The sequence below is a fragment of the Cupressus sempervirens genome, chromosome 11 (assembly GCF_028749045.1).
Source record: "Cupressus sempervirens isolate cs-2001-9-10 chromosome 11, ASM2874904v1, whole genome shotgun sequence".
Classification (NCBI taxonomy): Eukaryota; Viridiplantae; Streptophyta; class Pinopsida; order Cupressales; family Cupressaceae; genus Cupressus; species Cupressus sempervirens.
In genome coordinates, this window is record NC_143128.1 from 780,309,449 (window position 1) to 780,333,538 (window position 24,090).

General features: G+C 35.3%; 1 protein-coding gene across 2 annotated transcripts in view; it reads left to right on the forward strand.

Moving 5' to 3' along the window:
• The first annotated feature begins 4,516 nt into the window (after positions 1–4,516).
• LOC149531911 (putative trehalase) overlaps positions 4,517–24,090 on the forward strand; it is a 36,430-nt gene continuing 16,856 nt past the window's right edge. Inside the window, exons 1-6 of one of the 2 annotated variants that reach the window (XM_089808629.1) lie at positions 4,517–5,138; positions 5,233–5,352; positions 6,495–6,610; positions 6,911–7,011; positions 7,176–7,282; positions 21,811–21,883. In XM_089808629.1, the coding sequence (XP_089664755.1) occupies positions 4,645–5,138; positions 5,233–5,352; positions 6,495–6,610; positions 6,911–7,011; positions 7,176–7,282; positions 21,811–21,883 (1,011 nt within the window). In that variant the 5' untranslated portion in view covers positions 4,517–4,644. The remainder of the gene's footprint in view (positions 5,139–5,232; positions 5,353–6,494; positions 6,611–6,910; positions 7,012–7,175; positions 7,283–21,810; positions 21,884–24,090) is intronic. The other variant, XM_089808628.1, reaches the window with a different exon arrangement.

Sequence of the window (24,090 nt, forward strand, 5' to 3'; positions counted from 1 at the left end):
GTGTTGTTATATCTCTTCACAAGAGTGGAGGCATTGATAATCTCTCTAATTGACATACGACATTGATAATCTCTTTAATTGATAATCTCTCTAATTAACGTACCATTATGGTCGACAGTGCTTTGTAATTTAATTTATTGTAGTCCCATATATAAATTGTATTTTTACTTTATAGAAATATATTAAAATAAGTAATATAATTTTACATTTGTATTTAATTTTTTAAGATATGATTAACATATTAATAATATAATAGTAAACAATATTATATTATATAATATGATATTATAGTATATTATTATATAACAATATATAATATACACGTACTTTTTAAATATTTAAACCCAAAAATAGTAGTTAATATTGTAGTAATAATATGTTTAATATTTATATTATTAAGTGTTGTTTTGTAGTTGGGTAGTTTTGAATTGTATATACTTGTAATCATAATGTATTTCTTGTTTATGTTGAAAGCTTCATTTAAAAATGTAAAAAGTAGTTCAATAATACCTCTATAATAGATAAGCGTATGATAGTTGATTTTTGGATTAATAAAGATGAAAAATGGTAAAGCATAGCACTTGTTTTTTTTTTAAATAGGGAGTAGAACTCTTACCTTTGCACATCAAGAACATTTTTAACAAGGTAATACAAGTCATTTTTCCAATTGAATGATCACAGTGTTGTTATACCTCTTCACAAGAGTAGACGCATTGATAATCCCTCTAATTATAATACCATTATGTTGACACCCTTTCTTGGAAAACTCTTTCGGAGTCTGTTAGAGTGTAGAATTAACAATTGGGGAAAGAAGAAGAAAGAAGGGTAGGGAGATGGGTTGGCTTTAGACCACAACATTCTACCATTGATTATTGAAAGAATTAAAATATTTCATTGAAAAAGTTTGGGTGAACCAGGGAGTAGAAGTTTCTGATGTTTCTTGGGCTTCAAGAAGTTTCTGGCATCATTCCTAGGGAAATGTTGTGGCACAAATTGGAAGAGTTAAAGGTCCTAAAAGAGTACAAAGTTGTTTATACGTTGTATGAGTGAGATAGAGTTGTAAACAAACAAAGGAGGGCATGCTTGAATGCTTTGGGAGTGACACTGGATTCAAACAAGGATGTCCTTTATCCCCTACTTTGTTTGGTCTATACATGGACAAACTTGAAGAGTGGTTAAACAAGGTTAATGGAGAAGGCATATCTTTGGCACGCTATGTGGTAAGACTATTTTTATATGTTGATGACTTTTTTCTCAATGCTAAATCTACACAAGGCTTGAGAGAACATTTGAAAAATTTAGAGCTATTATGCATGTAGTGGGGATGTAAGTAAACATTGCCAAGATAAAAGTCGTGACATTTTCCTTAAAAAAAGTTAAGATAACACATATATATTTGACGCCAGGGCTTTGGAGATTGTGGATGACTACAAATATCTAGGAATTGATTTTCATTATAGACTCGATTGGGAGACATGTAAATAAAAAAGATTCTAAGGGGGATGGAAAACATCTTACCTTCTTACAAATAGGTATAGGAAGGCTAAATTGTGAGATTAGAAGATTAAGAAGATCCAGTTTGGTCTATTGGTGGTTGTATTTTTTTTTTTTTAATAGATCTAAGGTATGAGGGAGTAATATGTTAAATCACAAATATTGACAAATAGGAAGAATTCAAAAACATTAGTCAAGTAAATGGTACCTTACAAGATTCTCTTAGTAGATTGGTATGTTTTCAATTGAAGTCATTGATCATTTGTGTGCTATGTAAAAAATTGGAAATACGAATGAGCATTGTTGAGGTGGCTAAAGAGAAGTTGGAACATAGCAAATATATGGGATAAATGAAATAACAAGTGATTGATAGATGGAACATAAATATCTATGAGTAAACAAGGCTAAATTGTGAGATTAGAAGATTAAGAAGATCTAGTTTGGTCTATTGGTGGTTGTATTTTTTTTTTTAAATAGATCTAAGGTATGAGGGAGTAATATGTTAAATCACAAATATTGACAAATAGGAAGAATTCAAAAACATTAGTCAAGTAAATGGTACCTTACAAGATTCTCTTAGTAGATTGGTATGTTTTCAATTGAAGTCATTGATCATTTGTGTGCTATGTAAAAAATTGGAAATACGAACAAGCATTGTTGAGGTGGCTAAAGAGAAGTTGGAACATAGGAAATATATGGGATAAATGAAATAACAAGTAATTGATAGATGGAACATAAATATCTATGAGTAAACACTAATAAAGAGATAAAAAGTGGGTGTTAGAAAAATTTAAGATTGCTTTGTGTATAAGATAGCTATTTAGGAAAAAAACTTACTATGTCAAAGGAGTTAGAACACAAAAAAAATATTGGAGAAAAAAAAGCAAGTGGTTGATAAATGCAACATATATCTCCATGAGTGCGCAAATCCTAATGAAGAAACAAAAAAGTGGGTGTTAGAAAAATACAAGTTTGTCATCTAGATAAGAAAGGTAGGAAAAAACGTACTATGCCAAAGAATTTAATCTCATATGGGAGCATGACAATAAAGACTATTTAGGAAAGACCAAAATTGTAATTGGTCAACCAAGGAGAGTTCTCATCATTTGAGATGCGAAACTAATAGATGAAAAGTTCCCAAAGAGGTGTGGGAGGAAAGACAATGTAATTTTTAGGACAAAGAAATAGTGGAAACACAACTTTTTAACTTTAGACCTACCACATAAAAATCAACATAGAACAAAAATTCTAGACATTAAAATTCATTCATTCTTAAGCTATCAACTCATAATTCCTCATCATTAAAATTTATTCATTCTTAAGCTATCAACTCATAATTCCTCATCATTAAAATTCCTTTGTTCATTTATTCTACATCCTCTATTACAAATTTGTATTATTGTAAAAAGTGGTATGGTGCTTAAAACTAACTTGTACACAAAAACATAATGTATGTACCCATGTAATCTGCTCCATTGTCTTGCATTAATATGAATGTTATTCAAACCGTTGATTGTAGTGCAATTTCCCCCACTAAACTATCTTTCACATTAAATGACTTTCAAACCATTATGCATATGCAAGCAGAGAAAAATGAATAGGCTAATGACCATCTTGTATGGGTTTGAATTCACAAGTAGTCCTTTGGGTCGAATTAGGCTTCGTCAATATGAGCTTAGAACGGCCCTTCATAGACTTTATGAGAATGTTATTGCTAGAATCAATACGAAAGATGACATGTCAGAATGTTTTGGTAGTGATATTGGGGTAAAGCAGGTTTGCCCTCTCTCGCCTACCGTATTTGGCTTATATATTGATAAGTTGGAGGAATGGTTAAATACAACTTTAGAGGGAGGAGTCCAACTTGCCAAATATGTGTTGAAGTTGCTTCTTCTCTATATGGATGATCTTATTCTAATTGCACAAACAACCAAAGATCTAAGAGAGCACTTAAAAACTTTGGATAGTTTTTGCCACAAAGTTGGGATGCAAGTGAACACTAGCAAGACTAAAGTTATGGTGTTCTCTCTAAGGCAAAAACAACAAAAAGTTGACTTCCAATTTGAAGGAAATACTCTTGAAATTGTGGAAGAGCATAAATACTTGGGTATAGACTTTAACAACAAGCTCAATTGGGAAACTTGTAGAGCTAAGCAGATACAAGGAGGTTGGAGGGCTTCCTTTTTGCTGCAAAATAGGTGTAGACAGGTGGAGCTTTGGGATTGGAAAACCAAAAAGATTCTTTTTGGATTGCTGGTCACCCCCGTTGTGTTATATGGGTGTGAAGTTTGGGGGAGCAGTGTATCCAACCACAAATTGAAGCAAATAGAAAGCATATAGAACCTCATTGCTACTAATCTTAAAGTCAAATCAACCATACCATATAAGACCCTCTTGGCTGAAGTAGGGATGTTCTCGATGGAAGCCTCTGCGGTTATATGTTTGTTAAGCTATTTAAACAAGGTGGAAAATATGGATAAGCAATGATGGCCCAAACCGCTGGTTGAAGAGGGGCTAGCCTGAAGAAAGAAAACATGGATGAAGCAAAACAAAAAATGGTTAGTTAAGTGAGGCATAACATGCTTGAACACCCCAACACCAATGAAGAGATAAAAATGTTCATGCTAGAAAAATTTAAAATGGCCCGATGTGATGTCATAAGATTAAAGATTACCTTTGTGTACATATAAAAGGTAAAAATAAGCTGTTAGTGGCATAGTTATGAATGAGATCGCATCATTTACGGTGTGAAACAAGGAGGTGGACGGTGCCCAAAGAAGATTGGGAAGAAAAAAAATGCATCTACTCCAATAAAGGATGTGTTGAAACAAAATGACACTTCATCTTTGAGTGTGCAACATACCAAGAGAATTTGTTGAAACAAAATGACACTTCATCTTTGTGTGTTCAACATACCAAGAAATCTGGAGCACTTCGAGGACAATTTGAAAAAAGGCCAATTACACCAGATTTCTGGGGAAACACGATTACATAAATCAATGCGATTCTTAAAGCAGATTCATAACATGTAGACTGACATTGAAAACAACAAAAAACAGTCCCATAGACTGGCTGGTGTCCGTGGACGTCATTAAAATACCTTCATTCATCCATATTCAAAAATTCTGCGGGAAAGCTGGTGAATTTCCAATGGCAGACGATGAGTGTGCATCAAGCCTTCTGCTATCTTTTCTGCAGCAAGTTCAGGAAGCCATGTTGGCCACATTTGGCTCCAAGGATTTTGATCCCAAGTTTTACATTGACCTCCCTCTTCGTTTCAGTTTGCTCCAGACACGCAAGGCCTTTCGGGAATTATGTCTCCTGCAAAACAATTCCATGTCACCAGATCATCTCACTGCTTTTATCAACGAATATTTTGATGACCCAGGCAGCGATTTAATGGTGTACTCACCGCAGGATTTCATGGCAGAGCCAGAGGGCTTTTTACCTGGGGTACAACACCCTGAAATTCGTGGCTGGTCTCTGCAAGTGCATGCCTTGTGGAAGGAATTGTGCAGGAAAGTTAGCGAGGATGTGAAGAACAGGGCCGATCAGCATACGCTTTTGTATTTATCTTGGCCGGTTATAATTTCTGGATCGCGGTTTAGAGAAGTTTATTACTGGGACAGCTACTGGGTCATCAGGTTCTGTTAAATTTTGTGATTTGTGTCTTATATTATGTAAGCTTTTTGATGCATTTTGTGCTCAACTTTGAAGTAATTTTTTGTTTCGATGCAGGGGATTGCTTGCGAGTAAAATGGTTGAAACAGCCAAGGGAATTGTGTACAATTTGATTTCGTTTTTAGAGACTTATGGCTTTGTTCTGAACGGCGCCCGAACCTACTACACTAACAGAAGGTATTGCCTAATGTTTCTCCTCTATTTTTAATGATTTTAATGCTGTTTACAATCCCTAGACTATGTTCACTGAATTTACCCCGCATTTATTTATTGGTACATCATATTCCCGGCTTAAATCTGCGAGGGTTATGGGTTTTTTTGGTTGCGGTGAAGAAGATGCAAGCATAGCTCACACTCTTGCAATTCCATTGTGATCATTCTTTGTGAGTAATAATTTTAAAGTACGTTAATTGCACCATTTTTAGAAATGTCTTTGGAGATGGGAGAATTGGCAAGAATGGATAATTTTGGTCTTTTTAGAGGTGTGCTTAATTTCCTCGGGCAACGATAAGAGCATCTGTTTTTGAATACCCTGATAATGTTTCGAAAGAGGTGATGACAGAAATTATAGTTGTAGATTTTGTTTTCCGAGAACGAGAAATTCAAGCGAACTTAAGAAGAAAACTGCTAAGCTCTTCATATAGGTCGAAATCACTAAACAATTAATGCCTTAGAGGTGATTCGTTTGACTTTTTCTGCGAATGCAGAGGTAGGGTTAGTGATATTCGGCAATTTCTAAGCTTTCAATTTGCTGTAATTCCAAGTCTTCATATCTGATGTTGGAGAACTTCTATGCACTGAGCTCTGAGTTTGGGCATCTATATAAGCACATGGGTCAGCGTCAGGGCCCTGAATGGTCAAAATCATATTTGCCACACAATAAGCTTGGGGTACCCATCGTAGTCTCTGAGGATTCATAGAACTCATCAGCATACTTAAAATATTCATTTATTCATTGAGAATTAAGTGATGCCAAGATTATGGGCAAACAACACCTCTCTGTTGTAGTTGTTAATAACCTGCAGGATATGCAAACCCTCAAAAGTGATAATATGCTCTTTGAGTTGATGAAACTTTACATAAATCTCACGTTTGTGTGTAAATGCACATAAGCGAATGTTCAGTCATGTCCACGCACCCCTTTACTTTCAATGGCTTAAGAACAAGAAAATATAATTTAGCAGACTAGAGAATTTCTGTGAGATGTCTTTTGCCGAATATGCATCCTTTTTGTGGAATAAAAGCTTCTTCTATGTTGATATGCTTGCATGAAAGCCAACTAATCTTAATTGTTTTTGTTTGATGCATTCTTGTTTTAGTCAACCGCCTCTTCTTAGTGCAATGGTGGAAGCTATTTATGTGAAAACTGGTGACATTATACTGTTGAGAAAGGCATTGCCTGCTTTGCTACAAGAGTACACATTTTGGACTTCAGGTAACCTTACATTGGCGTTTCTTCACCACATGCTGCACAGTAATTGGACGTGCCAGCTTTCCCACATGCTATTTCTTAAAAGAATGAGGCTTCATAAATATGTGTCATGACCCGTATTGAAGGAGACTTCTATCTCGTAGTTTACAATTCTTGAAATAATTGATAAAAGGAGAGTTATTATTTAGCAATTTTCTGATCCATAGAGGAAACAGGGTCTGGCAAAAGTTAATCTGAGTATCTTACCAGTCCTGTTAAAAATCTTGGTTGTTTCTAATGTGTTTTTTTTCGCCTGAAACATAGGCTTACATGAAGTCATCATAAAGGATGAACATGGTTTTGCGCATTCTTTAAGCCGATACTATGCAAATTGGAATGCTCCTAGGCCAGAATGTTCAACAATTGTAAGATTATTGCATATACACAAATTTCAATTTTATACAAGCGATAGGGTGTGTGCCATTTAAAAAATGTGGTTCTTTGAATTTCCTTCACATACTTCATTGGTTTAAAAGAAAACCTTTTCCAATGATAAGTTTAAAATATCCATTTCCTAACATTTTTGCAGGACAAGGAGACAGCTAAAGATTTGAAAGAAAATGAGAAAATTTCCCTCTATCATGAAATCGCTACTGCCGCCGAGTCTGGGTGGGATTTTAGTTCACGTTGGATGAGGTAATTATGGAGATAAATCAAGTGCGTGAGTTTGTTCATTAGAAATTCTTTGTATGAAAAGGGAAAGTTCATGTTCGTCTCATTTAAATTGGTAAAATTGCACCAATCACTTGTCAGCATTGTGGTTGTCCAAGCAAAACAACAACTTCTTTAGGTGGTGTTGTGGCTGTCAAGGCAGCACAACAACTACCAAGGCAAAACAACAGCTGCCAAGGCAACACTACGACTGCCTACCAAATAGTTTTTTATTAAACGGATAGTTTAACAGAAAAAATAAAATAAAGTTAACTAAAAATTATTTATAAGGCTATCATTTTAACGGTAAACCATGTTAAAGTAAACTTGATAAAATCAATTTGAAATTGCAAAAAGATTAAATGGGAGATAAATGATATTGTTTTTATTATAATGCTTTTGAATCTCTGTTAATTGAAAATGTCTGAAGGGTTATTTGGAATTTCAAAAGTGTTGACCTTGGTAATAGTAGGGATCTAGCCTTCTAGAGTGAAACATCATCCAAGCATTTTGGTTATATGAATTAAAATGAGATGCACAAGCAATCTTATAAAAGAACTCTCAAATAAATAAAGTGACCCATACAACAATTGCCTAAAATGATAGAAGGAATAGTGTAATGTCCTCTTTCTGAAATACAATTCAATATTAAATAATAATAAATTTAAAATAAAAATAAAAATAATAATAATACAATATAATTGCAAATTAAATAAGTGAAAGTTCAAGAGATTGCAATGAAGAGTTGCGACTCACTCAACATAAAACATAAAATAGAGAAGAGTTTGTTTGAAAGAAGATATGGAGGAAGGGAGAATTCTTTTTTGAATCATATATGCAAGTCAGAACATGAATCAGCGCCAAGCAATTGCAAACAAGACAAATCAGAATTCTTTATGGATTAGCAGGCAGAAAATGGAACAAAGTATTCTAGCAAAGTTAGGAAAAGGATTGATCAGAGACAAGAGGAATGCAAGCAACTGTCATGTCCCCTAATTTGAGTAATATAAGTAAATTATTATGAATAAATAAATATATTATTTCTTAATGTTATAATATATTAAAAGAAATATTGATATATTATTAATGGTATAATATATTATTAAAGAATAAATAATAATATATTATTGATATAATAAAAAAAGTTATTAAGGTAATAAGATAATATTAAATCATTATTAATAAATCAAATAATAATAACTTATAGAGTCAATACAAGACTAAATAAATAAATTATAATTATAATAATTATAATAACTTATAAAATTTAATAAGTTAAACCAATATTAAATGATTTAAACCAATATTAAATGACTTATTAAGACAATAATCCTTAAGAGGAGTTATTAAAAGATAATAGTTATAAGTCTATTCATAGAACAAACCATTGTATAAAATTATATAATCATTAAATATATATTACAATTGACATAATTTATATCATATATTATAATCTGAAATATAAATGAATTAAATATCATATTAACTTTGACAAATCATAATAAATAAATATTGTTAAAAGTATATACTATTATATACAGTCATGTCTTTTCATTAATGAATAGGCATGTCCGACTATGTCTTGGCTATTGGTATGAGTATATATATATGAACTGATTCAAGAGATTAGATCAGAGAAAAAATATAAATTAGTCTATCTCTTCAATGGGGACTACAGACCAGTGATCCAATCGTAATCAGTCTTGGCAAATGGAGCAGCTTTCTTTCTTAGCTTCAATGGTGCGAGTGTTGAAATTTTAGCACCTATCAAAGGCATCATCGGAAAAATATGGAAAAAAGAATATAAATAAAGGGAAAAGTCATAAAACCAAATGACCCCCAAAAAGGGGTCATTACAGCAACCTAAATCTATCCATTGCAAAAATCATTCTGAGTTGCAAGAGCAGATGTAAGTAGAACTAAATCTTTAAGGCAGTAGGCTATAGGTAGTAGCAATCATATAATAAAGGATGCAATTACAGAAACTAGGGCAGTTAACTCCTTATTTATCAAATAGTGATTAGTTAAAAAGTAAAAGAGATAATGTGAAAGGACATCATTCTTGCAGAGAAGATGGCCAATTTATTAAGGAAATAGTTATATTAATAATAAGCAACTGTAAGTTTAATAATTATGTTTTCAGAGGAGGCATGATTTAGGGGAAAGAGGCTCTTTGTGCAGATGAAGGGATGTGTTGGATTTCAAGATTCCACCTTGGAGTGGACATGTTCTTCTGCTACAAGGAAGAGGCATAAGGATTAAAGGCTAGCATTCAATAAACGAACAAATGGGAAGAAGATAGAAGGCAAACCAAACAGCAGACATCCATAAGACAGATAGCAGAGATAATCATCAAACAGTATCCTTTGCAACAGATAAGTTATAATATTACCTTAAGTCATCATGACATATGCAATATAAGTTTATATTCCACATGATCGTACATTTATTGATCATGTGGAATGTTTGACCCAATGGGAGATTTGGTCCATTGCTGGATATTCTTGCTGCCTGCAGAATGTTTGACACGAGGGGAATTGGTCCATCATTGGAACTTATTCCTGTCATTGTGGAATGTTTGACCCAAGGGGGGAATTGGTCCATAGTAGGATATTCTTGTTGGTTGTGAGATGTTGGCAAGTTTGCTATAATGAGAACCTGATGTGCTTAGTTCGACTGGGCAGTTTACTTGTGCCCTTTCTATGCTGCTACCATGATAAATTTATGATGGGTTATGTGATGGTAACCCCCAATTTGAGGACATTATTGAGATGTCCCCTTTCTAACACTAATATCATAAAAGATATAAAATAGTTTTGAGGCCAAGGGAGCGGTAGACCTTGAGTAGCAATAGCTAGTTAAGAGTGAATATACAGAGCCAGCTGACAGCATAATAATATACCTGGAAAATTTTCAAGTCTTACGAATAAGATGATATTCCCTTAGTAGCTCTATGGGATAGAAGGATGAGTTAGAAAGTCCTGTTTAGGGGAAAAATGAAAGCGCTTTAATGAGATGTAGGCCTCCACTTTTTACACTAAGCCATTCAAATATATGTGTGGGGAGAAGGGAGATTTCTAAGCACAATCCCCTTTGATTTCGAATTAGATTAGCAATACCCAAATAGAAGGCATGCCAATGCCTAATTTGAATTACTAAAAGGAATATGACGCAAGAAATACATCTTTATCCTATGTGTGATAATGTGGATACAAAATTGAACTAATTGACTAAATAAGGTAGATCTAGATAAGTGTATACAGCCAGCCAAAACTATCCTAAAAGTGTGAAATGAAATGAAAGATAAAGGACTCACCTTGAAATGTGTAGAAGAAGATGATTTTTTGCTCCAAAAAGTGTGGATCTAGGCCGATTTTGAAATTCTGTTTGGAAAGCCTTGAACAAAATGAAAAACCTAGATAAACCCATAAATTGATTTTCTGGAAAAGCAGCACAGAACAGGTCGACTTGGTTGTAATTGTGCAGAATGATTCCCACAAGGTCATTGTGCTCGAGGGGCCCTGTAATGAAGTTGAACCAAGATTTCTAGAAAGCTTTCAGAAAGTTATTTTTGGTTTTGTAATCACATTTTTGCTCTCTTGCTCCCACGCATGTAAAACAAAGGTTTTTGTTGTTGGGTGGGGGAGGGCTTTCTTTGGTCAAGCCCTAGATTAAGGAGTCAACCTTGAAATTGAAATGCAAATGTATGTAAAAGAAACAAAATAAATGTAAGTATTCACCTTGCTTGTAAAAACCCTTGTCAATAAGAATTTTATCATGTTGTAGGTTGTAGATGCTGAATTTGGTATGAAGGATCTACCGTGACCACAATGGATCTACCATAACCACATCAGGGAGTCATGGATGTAAATATGCATCAATAAAGAAGATGATGAATTCCACAATGTAGATCTCCTCTCTTGATGGCCAATAATAATGCTAGATCTTGACGAAGAGATGCTCACAGAGGATTCTTGAAGACTTGAAGAAAACTTGCTTGCTTGAATGCTTGACCGCCTTGAGCTCTAGAATGCCTCGAGCACTTGATGATTTGTGAATACCTAATGTAAAAGTAAAGTCCCCAAGCCTCCTTCTATACTAGTTTTCAGACGGGAAAACAATAGAGGCCGACTAGATAGTAAATAAAATAATTGGAAAGTTCGAGACACTTCGGGCCTCGTGCTTCGAAATCAACTAGGAATAGGTTGACCTAGTCCTAGAAAAGAGAGCCAGAAGGGCTCGAGAAGATCTCAAATATTGCATTGGTGAAAGTGAAAGATATGGTGCAGAATAGGAGAAAAAGGTCCATGGTACTGATCCATCCATGTTCCAAGAGGTTGTTATGAAATAGGTGCTAAAAGGTATTAAAAGGCAAGTGCGTCCATTTTAAGGCGGTACGAGTCCAAGATGAATGATGTCTCCATTAACACCATCGAGGCAATGATCATGTCTCCAAATCAAGATAGTAAGTAACAACATAAGAAGGAAGCATCTTCATGAGATCAAGTTAATCATTCCTATATGGAGAAGGTTCAAGGGGATGACAAGAATACAATTTGAGCAGCCTAATCATTATCATCATAGTGGAAAAGATTGATCGAGTATTGAGCATCAACATAAGATTACTTTGGTTCATTTGGTATATGAAAGATTAAGATGTATCATAGCAAGACATGTCAAATACCATCAAATGAAGGACGTCAATTCTAAGCATTGGCCAAGACCAGTGTAATGTCCCCATCTTTTTAGCCTCTCAATGGAGCTTTTAGCCTTTCATTCTTTGAAGGCTAAGTGGAGAAATAAGGTGAAATAATTAAATTAATTTCTTATAAAGTCATTAAATAATTTAAAAATTAAAAGGTGACTTTATATTTAATTAATTTAATTAAAAAAGTGACTAAAATAAATATTAAATCATAAGTCACTAAAATAATATTATATTATATGGAAAAGGGAATCTTCTAGAAGCACAACTAATTATTGTTGGAAAGGAGGAAGCTTCTAGAAAAGTGCAATAAAATAATATTTTATGTTCTTCTAGAAGGGATGAAGGAATAGGATAAATAGAGGAGAGAGCCTCATTGTAGGGCATCCAGATTTGATATTGACATTTGCTTGTGCACTTGTGGAGCCAAGGGTTTCTACAGGACATTTTAGTCATTGAGAACGATAACTCTCTTTGATTGGCAACTTTGAGGTTGTGAAACTATAAGCTGATATTGTTGCATTTGTTGGAGGTGATACTTCAGTCATCTCATTGAAGCTTATTGAGTTTTTGCAGCAATTCATGAAGAAGATACACTTCAGATTTAAGGGTCATTTGATGCTCTCATTTTATCTGCACTTCGGAAGGAGTTAAGCAGCAAATTCAGAGGCATATTAGGAAGTTCATACCCATTTGCTACAGTGCCATAGCTACAGGAATTGTGAATATTGTTATTGCTACAGTGGTCATGAATAGTATTGCTACAGTGCTGTGAACAATACCGCTATAGTGCATGACCGATTCTGATAAGTTTTAAAGCTGCCTACCAATCTCAAGTTCCCTCATTTTATCTTCATGTTTATGCATTCTCTAAAAATACATCTACATGGTTCTGTATGGATAGTCTAGTTAGATTGTTGAAGGCACTGTAACCTGATTTTATATCAAAATTTTTATATCAGCAAAATATCAATTTTGAAGTTTGAAATATAATGTTAGTTTGCATGCCAATTGTATGACAAAATGTCACTTGGCTGTAAGTGTTAATTTGCATTGAATAGATGTCATATATTGCATCAAGTAAAAAAAAAAAAAAGAGTTGCATTTCATGTTAGGTGTAGACTAAGCGGGAAGAGAAGTCATTTTTTAGTCATCCTATGATATTAGATGTCATCTTTCTTATTCAGAAAACAAACTGAAAATAAAATAAGTCATATATCCCTCTGCTGTACTAGTGTTTGACAAAATTTCTAAAAGCAAATATAGCAAGTTTCAATCAGATTTGGACAGGGATATTACAGTGGTATCAGAGCTTTCACCCTGCTATCCTGTGATCAGTCAAACAGTAGATGAGTGAGAGAGAAATAAGATATTAATTGCAGGGAACAACGGAGACAACAATATCAAAATCCTCAAGTTGAAGGGAATACATTCTCAGAAGCATTAAGAGAAAGAGATACTGGCAAAATAGTTCAAAATATGGTAGAAGAAAAAAATAGGGATGCAAGAGCTGAAAGGAAATTTGATACCATGCTTGACATGATGACACACTTATTAGCAAAAATGGATCAGCAAGCCACTTAGAACCAAAACACAGCTGAATATAGTGGAGTTAATGAGGAAAGGTCTATACATCGTGCTGAAGATGCTAGAGGATTAACCCTTAGGCCTCTTTTTCCCACCTTTACACCAAGAGAAGAACAACCACATGATGCTCTAGTTGTTTCTTTTGGAGACAAAGCTAGATAGGCCTACTTGGAGTATACCACTCTCCCTCCTGATATGAGAGAAGTATGGACATTTGATCAATTCATGAATCAAAGAAATAGGAGAGGAGGAAGGAATGATCACTATGCTCCAAGAAATGACTATCAACAAACACTTGGTAAGATTTCCATGCCTTACTATGATGGAAGTAACAAATGCATAGCTAGGTCTTGGGTTCAAAAGTTTGATAATTATCTTTCTTTGAGGCCAATGCCTGAAGAGGATGCCATAAGACTTGACACACTGCATCTTGAAGGAGCTGCTCACGAGTGGTGGTATCATGGGTTAGTCACTCTCGGACACAACCTTATCACTACATATGAGGAGTTTACCAACAGGTTGAATGAAAGGTTTGATGTCAAAGATCCTGAGGTGAGTTTTCGTGAATTGGCACAACCAAAACAGCATGGTTCCCTTGATGCTTATGTGAATGACTTCCAACAGTTATCGGTCATGGTTCCCAACATTAGTGAAAGAAGATTGGTGGTCTTATTCATGGAAGGATTGATGGAGCCATTGAAGGGTTGGTTGAAAGCTTTCGATCCTCCCTCACTACAGGAAGCAATGAAGAAGGCATGAAGCATGGAGTTCACTGCCCCTACCAGCAGGTTTACATCAAAGGGAACATTTTCCAATCGTGACAACAAGAAGTTTCCTAAGGAGGACAAAGCTAAAGGTAAGTCTACTTTTTCGTTTGACTGTGAAACTCTTAATGATTTAAGGAAGAGGAAACTATGCTTCTATTGTAAGCGACCATATGATATTAACCATGACTGCCCTATGGAACCTAAGGGGAAGTCAAATCGTGCAATGTGGGCACTAATTAAAGATTCTGATTCAGAGCAACAATCTGAAATTAATGATTTAGAATCAGAAAAATTAGAACATGATGAAGAATTAGAGGAAGAAGTGAAGCTTAAAGAGGCTCGTCTCACAAGTATTCAGTGAGAAGGGTCTTTTAGGATGCGAGGGGTTCTTGCTGGTCAAAAGATTATTACCCTTCTTGATACAGGTGCGACACACAATTACATTGATGCTAGGCTTGTTGAGAGGCGTGGTATACACACTAAGGAGTTTGAGGGAATTCGAGTTAAGGTTGCTGATGGTTACACTCTTAGGTGTGACAAGATTTCAAATTTGCTCATGTGCTTGAATAATTATGAGTTCAATGCAAATTTTTATGTGGTGAACATGGGAGACACAAATATGGTTTTGGGAATGACATGGTTACATGACATAGGAATATTCACCCTCAACCTTCGTGAGATGGAAATGAGATTTGAGATGGATGGAAAAACTCATGTGTTGAAAGCACTCAGAGACACCAGTTGCAAGACTATTTCTTTCAGGAAAATAGAATGTCTCTTGCGTCATGACATGGTTGAGTGGGCAGCAAGTTGTGTTTTGAAGCCAACATAGGAAGAGCAGCAAAAACCTGTTTATTCTCCTGATATACAAGAGTTGAGGATCAAGCATGATAAGGTCTTGGGAGATTCCACCCGGTAGACCTCCAGATAAAGGGATAGAGCACATCATCGAATTGGAGGAGGGTGCTAAGCCCGTGATAGTCACTCCCTATAGGCACCCTAAGCGGCTCAAAGATGAGATAGAAAAAACTATCAAGGAGTTGCTAGCTATGGGGCATATTAGACCAAGTAAGTCACCTTTTGCTTCATCAGCGGTATTGGTTAAAAAGAAGGATGGTACTCTAAGGATGTGTATTGATTATAGAATGCTTAACAGGAGAACAATAAAAAACAGATATCCCATTCCAAGGATTGATGAGTTGATTGATGAATTGCATGGTGACAAGTACTTCTCCAAAATTGCTTTGAGATCGGGTTACCACCAAATTCATGTGAGGGAAGAAGATATTGGGAAGACAACTTTTTGTTGCCACTATGGAAATTTTGAATTTGTGGTTATGCTATTTGGGCTAACCAATGCCCCTGCTACATTCCAGTCTACTACGAATAGGGTATTTCATTCACAGTTGAGGCGATTTTTGTTAGTTTTCTTTGATGATATCTTGGTTTATGGTAGGACATGGGAAGAGCATCTTTCACATCTTGACATAGTTTTGGGTATTCTTGGTAATGAGTCTCTATATGCCAAGGAGTCTAAATGTGACTTGGGCATGAAAAAATTATTATATTTGGGTCACATCATTAGTGCAGAAGGAGTTCAGATGGATCCGGATAAGGTCAAGGCAATTGTTGAGTGGCCTACTCTGACGAATCTGACACAACTTAGAGGATTTTTGGGCTTATGTGATTTCTATCGCAGATTTGTCAATGGGTATTCTCGCCATGCAACACCACTTACAAATTTGACAAAGAAAAGGGCTTTTGTTTGGACTCGTGAGGCACAGGAATGCTTTAAGATGTTCAAACGACTTATGACTACTTGCCTAGTGCTTGCATTGCCTGATTTCACTAAACCCTTTGAGTTGCAGTGTGACGCTTCAAGTGAGGGGATTGGAGCTATCCTTATGGAAGACAAACATCCAATTTCATATGAGAGCAGGAAGTTGAGAGGTTCTGAGAGGAGCTACAGTATATATGACAAGGAAATGTTGGCCATTATGCATGCATTGGCCAAGTTCAGGCAGTACTTAGTGGGCAATAAGTTCGTTGTAAAAACAAACCATAATAGCTTGAGACATTTCCTTGGGCAGCGAGATCTTAATGACCGTCAGCAGAAGTGGGAAAGCAAGTTGCAATCTTATGACTTTGACATTTCTTTTGTCAAAGGTTTACAGAATATAGTCGCTGATGCCTTGTCTTCCAACTACATTTGAGCTCTATGGCTGAGGTTTCAGAGGATTGGAGTCATTTGATTGTGGCAGAATATGCTAAGGATTCTTGGGCTTCAGGTATTATTGATGGGTCACTATAGGATGATAGGTACACGGTGGTGAATGATCTTATCATTTACAAGTGGAGGATCTTCTTGACTCCAAGACCAGAAGTAAAGAACATAGTATTGAGGTCCTTTCATGATTCACCATTGGTAGGCCATTCCGGGTATTTCAAAACCTATCGACAAGTTCAGGAGAGGTTCACTTGGAAGGGACTTAAATTTGATGTTCTACGATATGTTAGGGAGTGTGTTGTTTGTCAGCAGAACAAATAGGACCATACATATCTTGCTAGTTTATTATAGCCACTTCCAATTCCAGACAGGAAGTGAGAATGTATATCCATGGACTTCATTACAGGGTTGCCAAAAGTGCAAGGTAAGGATTGCGTATATGTGGTGGTTGATTGCTTGACCAAGTTTGCACATTTCTTTCTGGTCACTATTTCATATTCAGCCACACAGGTTGCTGAACTATTTTTTCGTGAGGTGTTTAGATTGCATGGATTAACACGAAACATTGTTAGTGATTAAGATAGTTGGTTTATGAGCAATTTCTGGCAGTAGCTTTTTAGATTGTGTGGGACCGAGCTTTCTCCGAGTACTAGTTACCACCCTCAGACAGATGGATAGACGGAGATAGTCAACAAATGGGTGGAAGGGTACCTCAAAAATTATATTGCTGGGTAGCAAAAAGGGTGGGTAAAGTGGATATACCTTTGTGAGTACTGCTACAATACCACTTACCATCTTTCTATTCAGATGACACCATTTATGGCCTTGTATGGTTATGAGGCTCCTAGCTTTCTTGATTTGTTGATGAGTGATAGTAGAGTGCCTAGTGCTGGAGACAAGTTACAGGAAAATCAGGATATCGTGAAGGCTCTTTGTGAAAACATCTGGAAAGCACAAAACTAGCAAAAACAGTATGCAGAGCAGAAGAGAGTGGAACGCTCTTTTGAGGTTGGGGACATGGTGTATTTGATGTTGCAGCCCTATAGACAGTCTACTCTCAAGAAGAGTGGTGCAGAGAAGCTCAAGCCACAATACTATGGACCATTCCGGGTGTAGGCGTGTGGGTGAGGTGGCTTACGAGCTAGAGTTGCCGGCAGACAGCAAAGTGCACAATATTTTCCATGTATCATGCCTCAAGAAGGCATTGGGACATCATGTGGTTCCTTCTGCAACTCTACCACCCTTAGATGATGAGGGTAAGTTGATTTTGATACCAGAGGCTATATTAGATTTTAGAGAGAAGCAGTTGAGAAGCCGTGCCATTAGAGAATATTTGATTAAATGGAAGGACCTACCTATTGAGGTTGTTACATGGGAGAGTGAAGAGATTCTGCAACATCCAGAGTTGAGATTGCTTGGGGACAAGCAATTTCCAGAGGGGCAGACTGTAATGTCCCCATCTTTTTAGCCTCTCAATGGAGTTCTTAGCTTTTCAGTCTTTGAAGGCTAAGTGGAGAAATAAGGTGAAATAATTAAATTAATTTCTTATAAAGTCATTAAATAATTTAAAAATTAAAAGGTGACTTTATATTTAATTAATTTAATTAAAAAAAGTGACTAAAATAAATATTAAATCATAAGTCACTAAAATAATATTATATTATATGGAAAAAGGAATCTTCTAGAAGCACAACTAATTATTGTTGGAAAGGAGGAAGCTTCTAGAAAAGTGCAATAAAAGAATATTTTATGTTCTTCTAGAAGGGGTGAAGGAATAGAATAAATAGAGGAGAAAGCCTCATTGTAGGGCATCTAGATTTGATATTGACATTTGCTTGTGCACTTGTGGAGCTAGGGGTTTCTATAGGACATTTCAGTCATTGAGAACGATAACTCTCTTTGATTGGCAACTTTGAGGCTGTGAAACTATTAGCTGATATTGTTGCATTTGCTGAAGGTGATATTTTAGTCATCTCATTGAAGCTTATTGAGTTTTTGCAGCAATTCATGAAGAAGATACACTTCAAATTTAAGGGTCATTCGATCCCCTCATTTTATCTACACTTTGGAAGGAGTTAAGCAAAGAATTCAGAGGCATATTAGGAAGTTCATACCCATCTGCTACGTGCCATAGCTATAGGAATTGTGAATAGTGTTATCGCTACAGTGGTCGTGAGTAGTATTGCTACAGTGCTGTGAACAATACTGCTACAGTGCATGACCGATTCTGATAAGTTTTAAAGCTGCTTACCAATCTTAGGTTCCCTCATTTTATCTTCATGTTAATCATTCTTTGAAAATACATCTATATGGTTCTGTATGGACAGTCTAGTTAGATTGTTGAAGGCATTGTAACCTGATTTTATATCAGAATTTTTATATAAGCAAAATATCAATTTTGAAGTTTGAAATATAATGTTAGTTTACATGCCAACTGTTTGACAAAATGTCACTTGGCTGTAAGTGTTAATTTGCATTGAATAGATGTCATATATTGCATCAAGTAAAAACAGAAAAAAGAGTTGCATTTCATGTTAGGTGTAGACTAAGCGGAAGAGAAGTCATTTTTTAGTCATCCTATGATATTAGAAGACATCTTTCTTATTTGGAAAACGAACTGAAAATAAAATCGTGTTTGACAAAATTTCTAAAAGCAAATATAGCAAGTTTCAATCAGATTTGGACAGGGATATTACAACCAGAGAAAATCAATAATCACTTTGTTCAGATTAGTCATTGTTGATGATGTAAGCAGATTGATCAGCTAAAGCAAGTACATGGAGTAAGAGGATAACCTCCAGACAAGTTTTGATTCAGCATATTGACAAATGTCAATTAATGAGATTGTTGAAGTCTGTGAAACCATTGATTAATGATAAAAAGACAGTTAAGTTTACCAATTAAAAGAGTTAACCAATCAAAGAATTAGTCCTATTCATCGATGTTAACAATATATCATTCTCAAACAAGTAAGGCGGCAGCAATTAACTAATTGGTCCATCATCCCAAAATTGATAAGTGAAGAATGATAATTAGTGGCGGATATCGATCTATAAGGAAGACTAATCAAATAATAAATATTAATCATCGACCAACATTGAAGGAAGCAATGAAAATTGAATCAATAAGAATGAGTAGAGAGAAATATAGATAACATTGAATTATGGTTGATATCCCTTAATTTTATTGTCAATAATAACCCAGAACATTGATATTGATTATGATCATCTATATCATTACTGATAGATTTGTGAAGAGGCATGAGATGATTAATGGCAGTGATTGCAATATCTCTTGTTGTGGCAGCAATTTGATTAAAGATTAAGACAAGTGAAGGCCATCCATCAATTAGTCATCGTAAACAATTCAATATGGTTATGAAGGACAATGGGAAAGGAGATTTCTCATTGCTTATGAAGAGATGTTATATTTGCAAATTAAAAGTTATAAGAATGCATTTGATCTCACCCAGCATTAATCATTAATAACTTATTACTTCTTGTTATCTATTCTTGGATCCGCTCGATTGAGCATCTGCCATTTGGCATTATCTGGTTGCATACATACAAAGGAAGATCAGACGCAACACCCTTTTTGCAAGGATGAATTGATTATACCAGTATAGCAGCTTATTCAGAGTTGCACAAGCATACCAAGATATCAGACACAACAGGTATTGCTATAAGCAATATTTGGAAAGCGATTGCATGATTTGAAAGATTGTATTAGAGATAGAAATTCAATTGCTATAAGCGATTATAAGACAAGATTTAACATATCTCCTATTGTCAAAAAAGAGAAAGCCATCAAGATATATCACTTACCATATATCTAATTTTCTAGTCAGAGATAGCAGTAATATTGATAAGAGCGACTATGGCATATATATATCTTGAAATTACATTGTCATTATCTATATCTTATAAATTACATAATTGATATTGTACATTGTAATTCATATTAAGAATACAGAATTCAAGGTAATTGTCACAATTTCACTAGCTATCATAGAATGAGACATTAGGAGTAGTATCAGAGCTAGCATTCCTGCCATCCTGTGAAAGTTGGTGAGCAATAAGGAACTTAAGAGCTTCCGCAAGAAATCAGGACAAACCTCACAGGACAAGCAAGAAATGAGTGAGGAAGGAGACTTCAACAGGAAAATGGACCAATTCTTGGCAGAGCAGAGGGATACTTAAAATAAAATTGCACAGCTGTTATACAATGTGATCACCTTTACAAATAATAATGGAAATAAAAAGTTAGCCTTCTTTTTGAATCTGATCATTTTAATATGAATCATATTTCTTTATGTGATGTTCAATCAACAATCTAGATTGGTTCTATTGGCCAAGAAAACACACAATAATGGCAAAAAGACTGACCGCAAACGATTTTTTTCCTGTTTGGTCATAATGAATACATGATCCAGACTCTTTTGGCTAGTACTTTCACTTGCAATTTTCTAAAACAATCTGAGCCTTTTGCACCATTGATCAAACTAGGGTTTCTTGGCATGGGTCTGTAAGTGACATCTGAGCTAATTTCTATTCAATTTCCTTGAAATCTCATGTTTTTAAGTTGTAAGCATTAGTATAATTTAATTTGATTTGTAATTCGAGGCAATGGTGATTAAATTAACAAATTTACGTATAGTTTTATTAATTCAATGAATTTTATAAATTTATATGCTTTAAAAAAAAGAGAGAAAATAAAAATCTATTTATCCAGGTCAATTTCTGAAAATTGTTCTTGAAATCCCATATAAAATACTGTTCCAATTTGTTTTAGAATGCCCTAATGCTGCTGTGTGTTTCACACAGCCAAATGGAGCTTTTAGAGGTAAAAAGCTGTCACATCTGCATATTTTCTACATTATCTGTGCATTTTTTGTGGTTTTTTTGGTGGTGAATGAAAGTCAGACTTGTTGAGTTTTTGGCGAGTACTTGCCAAAATACTTGGCATAGGGACATGAAGAAGTAAAGTGGCAAACTAACCTGCAGAAAAAACTTGTGAATATCTCTGATTTAGCGAACTATCACTCATGCATTTTTAGTACAAAAACTAGTAAAATAATAAAGTGATTCTTGAATGCTCTTGTAATTTATTTTTTCAAAATGAACCTATATTGAAGGTATGTTCCATAATTTAGCACTATTTTTGATCTGGCCTCAATATTGTTATTGATGTTATTGCATTTTTTTGGCTCATCGTGTTTGTTCAACAGTGATCAAAACAGCCTTACAACATTGCATACAACAACGATCATACCTGTAGACCTCAATGCATTTTTGTTGCAGGTACGGTTACCTGGACACTATACTCCATCCTTAAATCAATTGTTAATTTTTTCCCACAAAATGCCACAATGAAGCCATTTTTTTAAGCGTAACAAGGTTCAGGTAGACCTGCCAGGAATGCATTCCAGGTTGTGTACCAGTCACAACCTGGACCTGCTTTTCATGATTTAAATATTAATACAAAGGTGAAAAGAACATCATAGATTTTCAGGGGGCCTTGGTACTCTTTGGAATCCTTTGGATCTTGCTTCGCATGATGTAAGATTCCTCTATAACTGGCAGACATTTCGAGTCCATTGCAAAAATTTCATTGACTCAATGATAATTTAGCTTTTTGAAAGTAGAATGTGTCTGCTCCACTGGAGGACCTTTACCATGAGGAATATATTTTGTAGAAGCAAAATGAGAGTGTGATGGCTCAAAGAGGGAGATAAAATGCAATTTATTCCACCTTTTATGCAAGATGATAATATACAATACTATAACCAAGTCAGATACCAAATATGGGAGAAGTCTGGAGAAGCTTGAAGAGGTCAAGGAAGCCCCCCTGAATTATTGGGAGGCAATGCTAGAAGAAGAGAATTTTAACAAGATAAGGGAGCATGATATTTCCATCCAAAGCATCCTAAGGCTCCTGAATCATATGCATAATGAAACCCTCCTTTCAGACATTACCTTTGGGGAGGCAAAAAAATGATTTTTGATACAAAATAGGATGAAGTCCTATCTCCAATAGTTTTCCAGTTTTTTTTCCTTTCAGCAGTTCTAGTGCCAGATTGCCATGAATCTCCAGGCAGTTGTTAATGATTTCTTATCTTCTAGGTCTATGCTTTCAAGGATAAAATATTAGCTTCTAAGCTTCTAGTCTTTAGCTTCTAGGATGAGAATTAGGTCTATGCACTTCAAGGATTACAAACTCTAGAAGTTCTTGCTGGGTTGAAGGGGTTGGAGGGTAAGGATAGTACTTCTCAAGTGGCAGGTAAAGAGGGGGAGAGTTCAGAATTTTCAGAAATAGAGGGTAGCATATTTGAAGATGATGAAGAGGTTAACTTGGAGAAGCATGTCCAAATCAGGAAAGGTGAGACTAGGGGAGAAGAAGCGGAGTTGTGGGAAATCAAATAAGTTTAAGATTTAGTAAGGGCTTGTCCCTTTCTCTGTTGCCATGAAAGCCCTTACATTCCATCTAAGGATTTAAACACCTAACAAATGTTGTTTGATTAGGAAGCGGCTTCATTATTGAAGTAATAGTCAAGGATTATTTTGTTCCATACATTGGAAACCTATTCAAGAAGATTTGTTGGGAAATTTTATTAGTGATAAAGATGGTTAGACAACCTATTCAATAAACAAGGACTATCATAGACAAAGTTGGCAAGCTACAATCTTATCATGTTGTATGCAAGACAACTCATACTGAACAAGAAATGCCAATTTTCATAATGCACAAATGTATTTATTAGTCATGCCTATTTCAGATATATGTTGTCTATCCTTAAGATATGTTGAGAGATTGTATTGTTGCCTCACTTTTCACCATGTACCAATTTTGCAAAGTGGAGATTAACTTGTATTGTGTGTAGTTTAGTCGAGTATTGTGTGTAGTTTAGTCGAGTCAGTTGCCCCTTTTCTTCCTCAAGTGATAAGTATCTCCATCGGGTTTTTCATCTTTTCCCTTCTCTCGCATTGTATGGCCGGGTGGGTTTTGTATATCATCATGAGTCTTTGGGGTAGCTTAGGACCTTGCTCGATGGAGATTCTTAAATTATTTTACTTCAGATCAACTTACTTACAAGTCATTTTGTTCCTAACTTATAGAAAGTTGAACTGGCGGAAAATCCAGTTTCATCTTCTCCTTGACGGGTTTCGCACCTCGAAGGTGAAACTCCGCCGAAGTTCCCAAATGTGATTCTCGAGCTTAAATGAAGAGAAGCAAATTATGTTATGGATAGATCATTCAGGTGTTGCCATGTTTTCGCTACGAGAATCATTCAAAATTCATTAAGATGATTGAAAAGGGCATTGGCGGAAAAATCAGAAACAACTTCTCCTCGGCGGGTTTCGAACCAAGAAGTCAGTTTTTTGAAAAGGTGTTTGTAAAAGAATAAAGTGAGCTAGTGGGTCCCACCTTTCACTTGCGAAGTCAGTTTTATATTTTCCAAAGGCTTAAAGTAAAGTGGTTAGGGCAGAGAAGGTAAAATGAGGGCAAA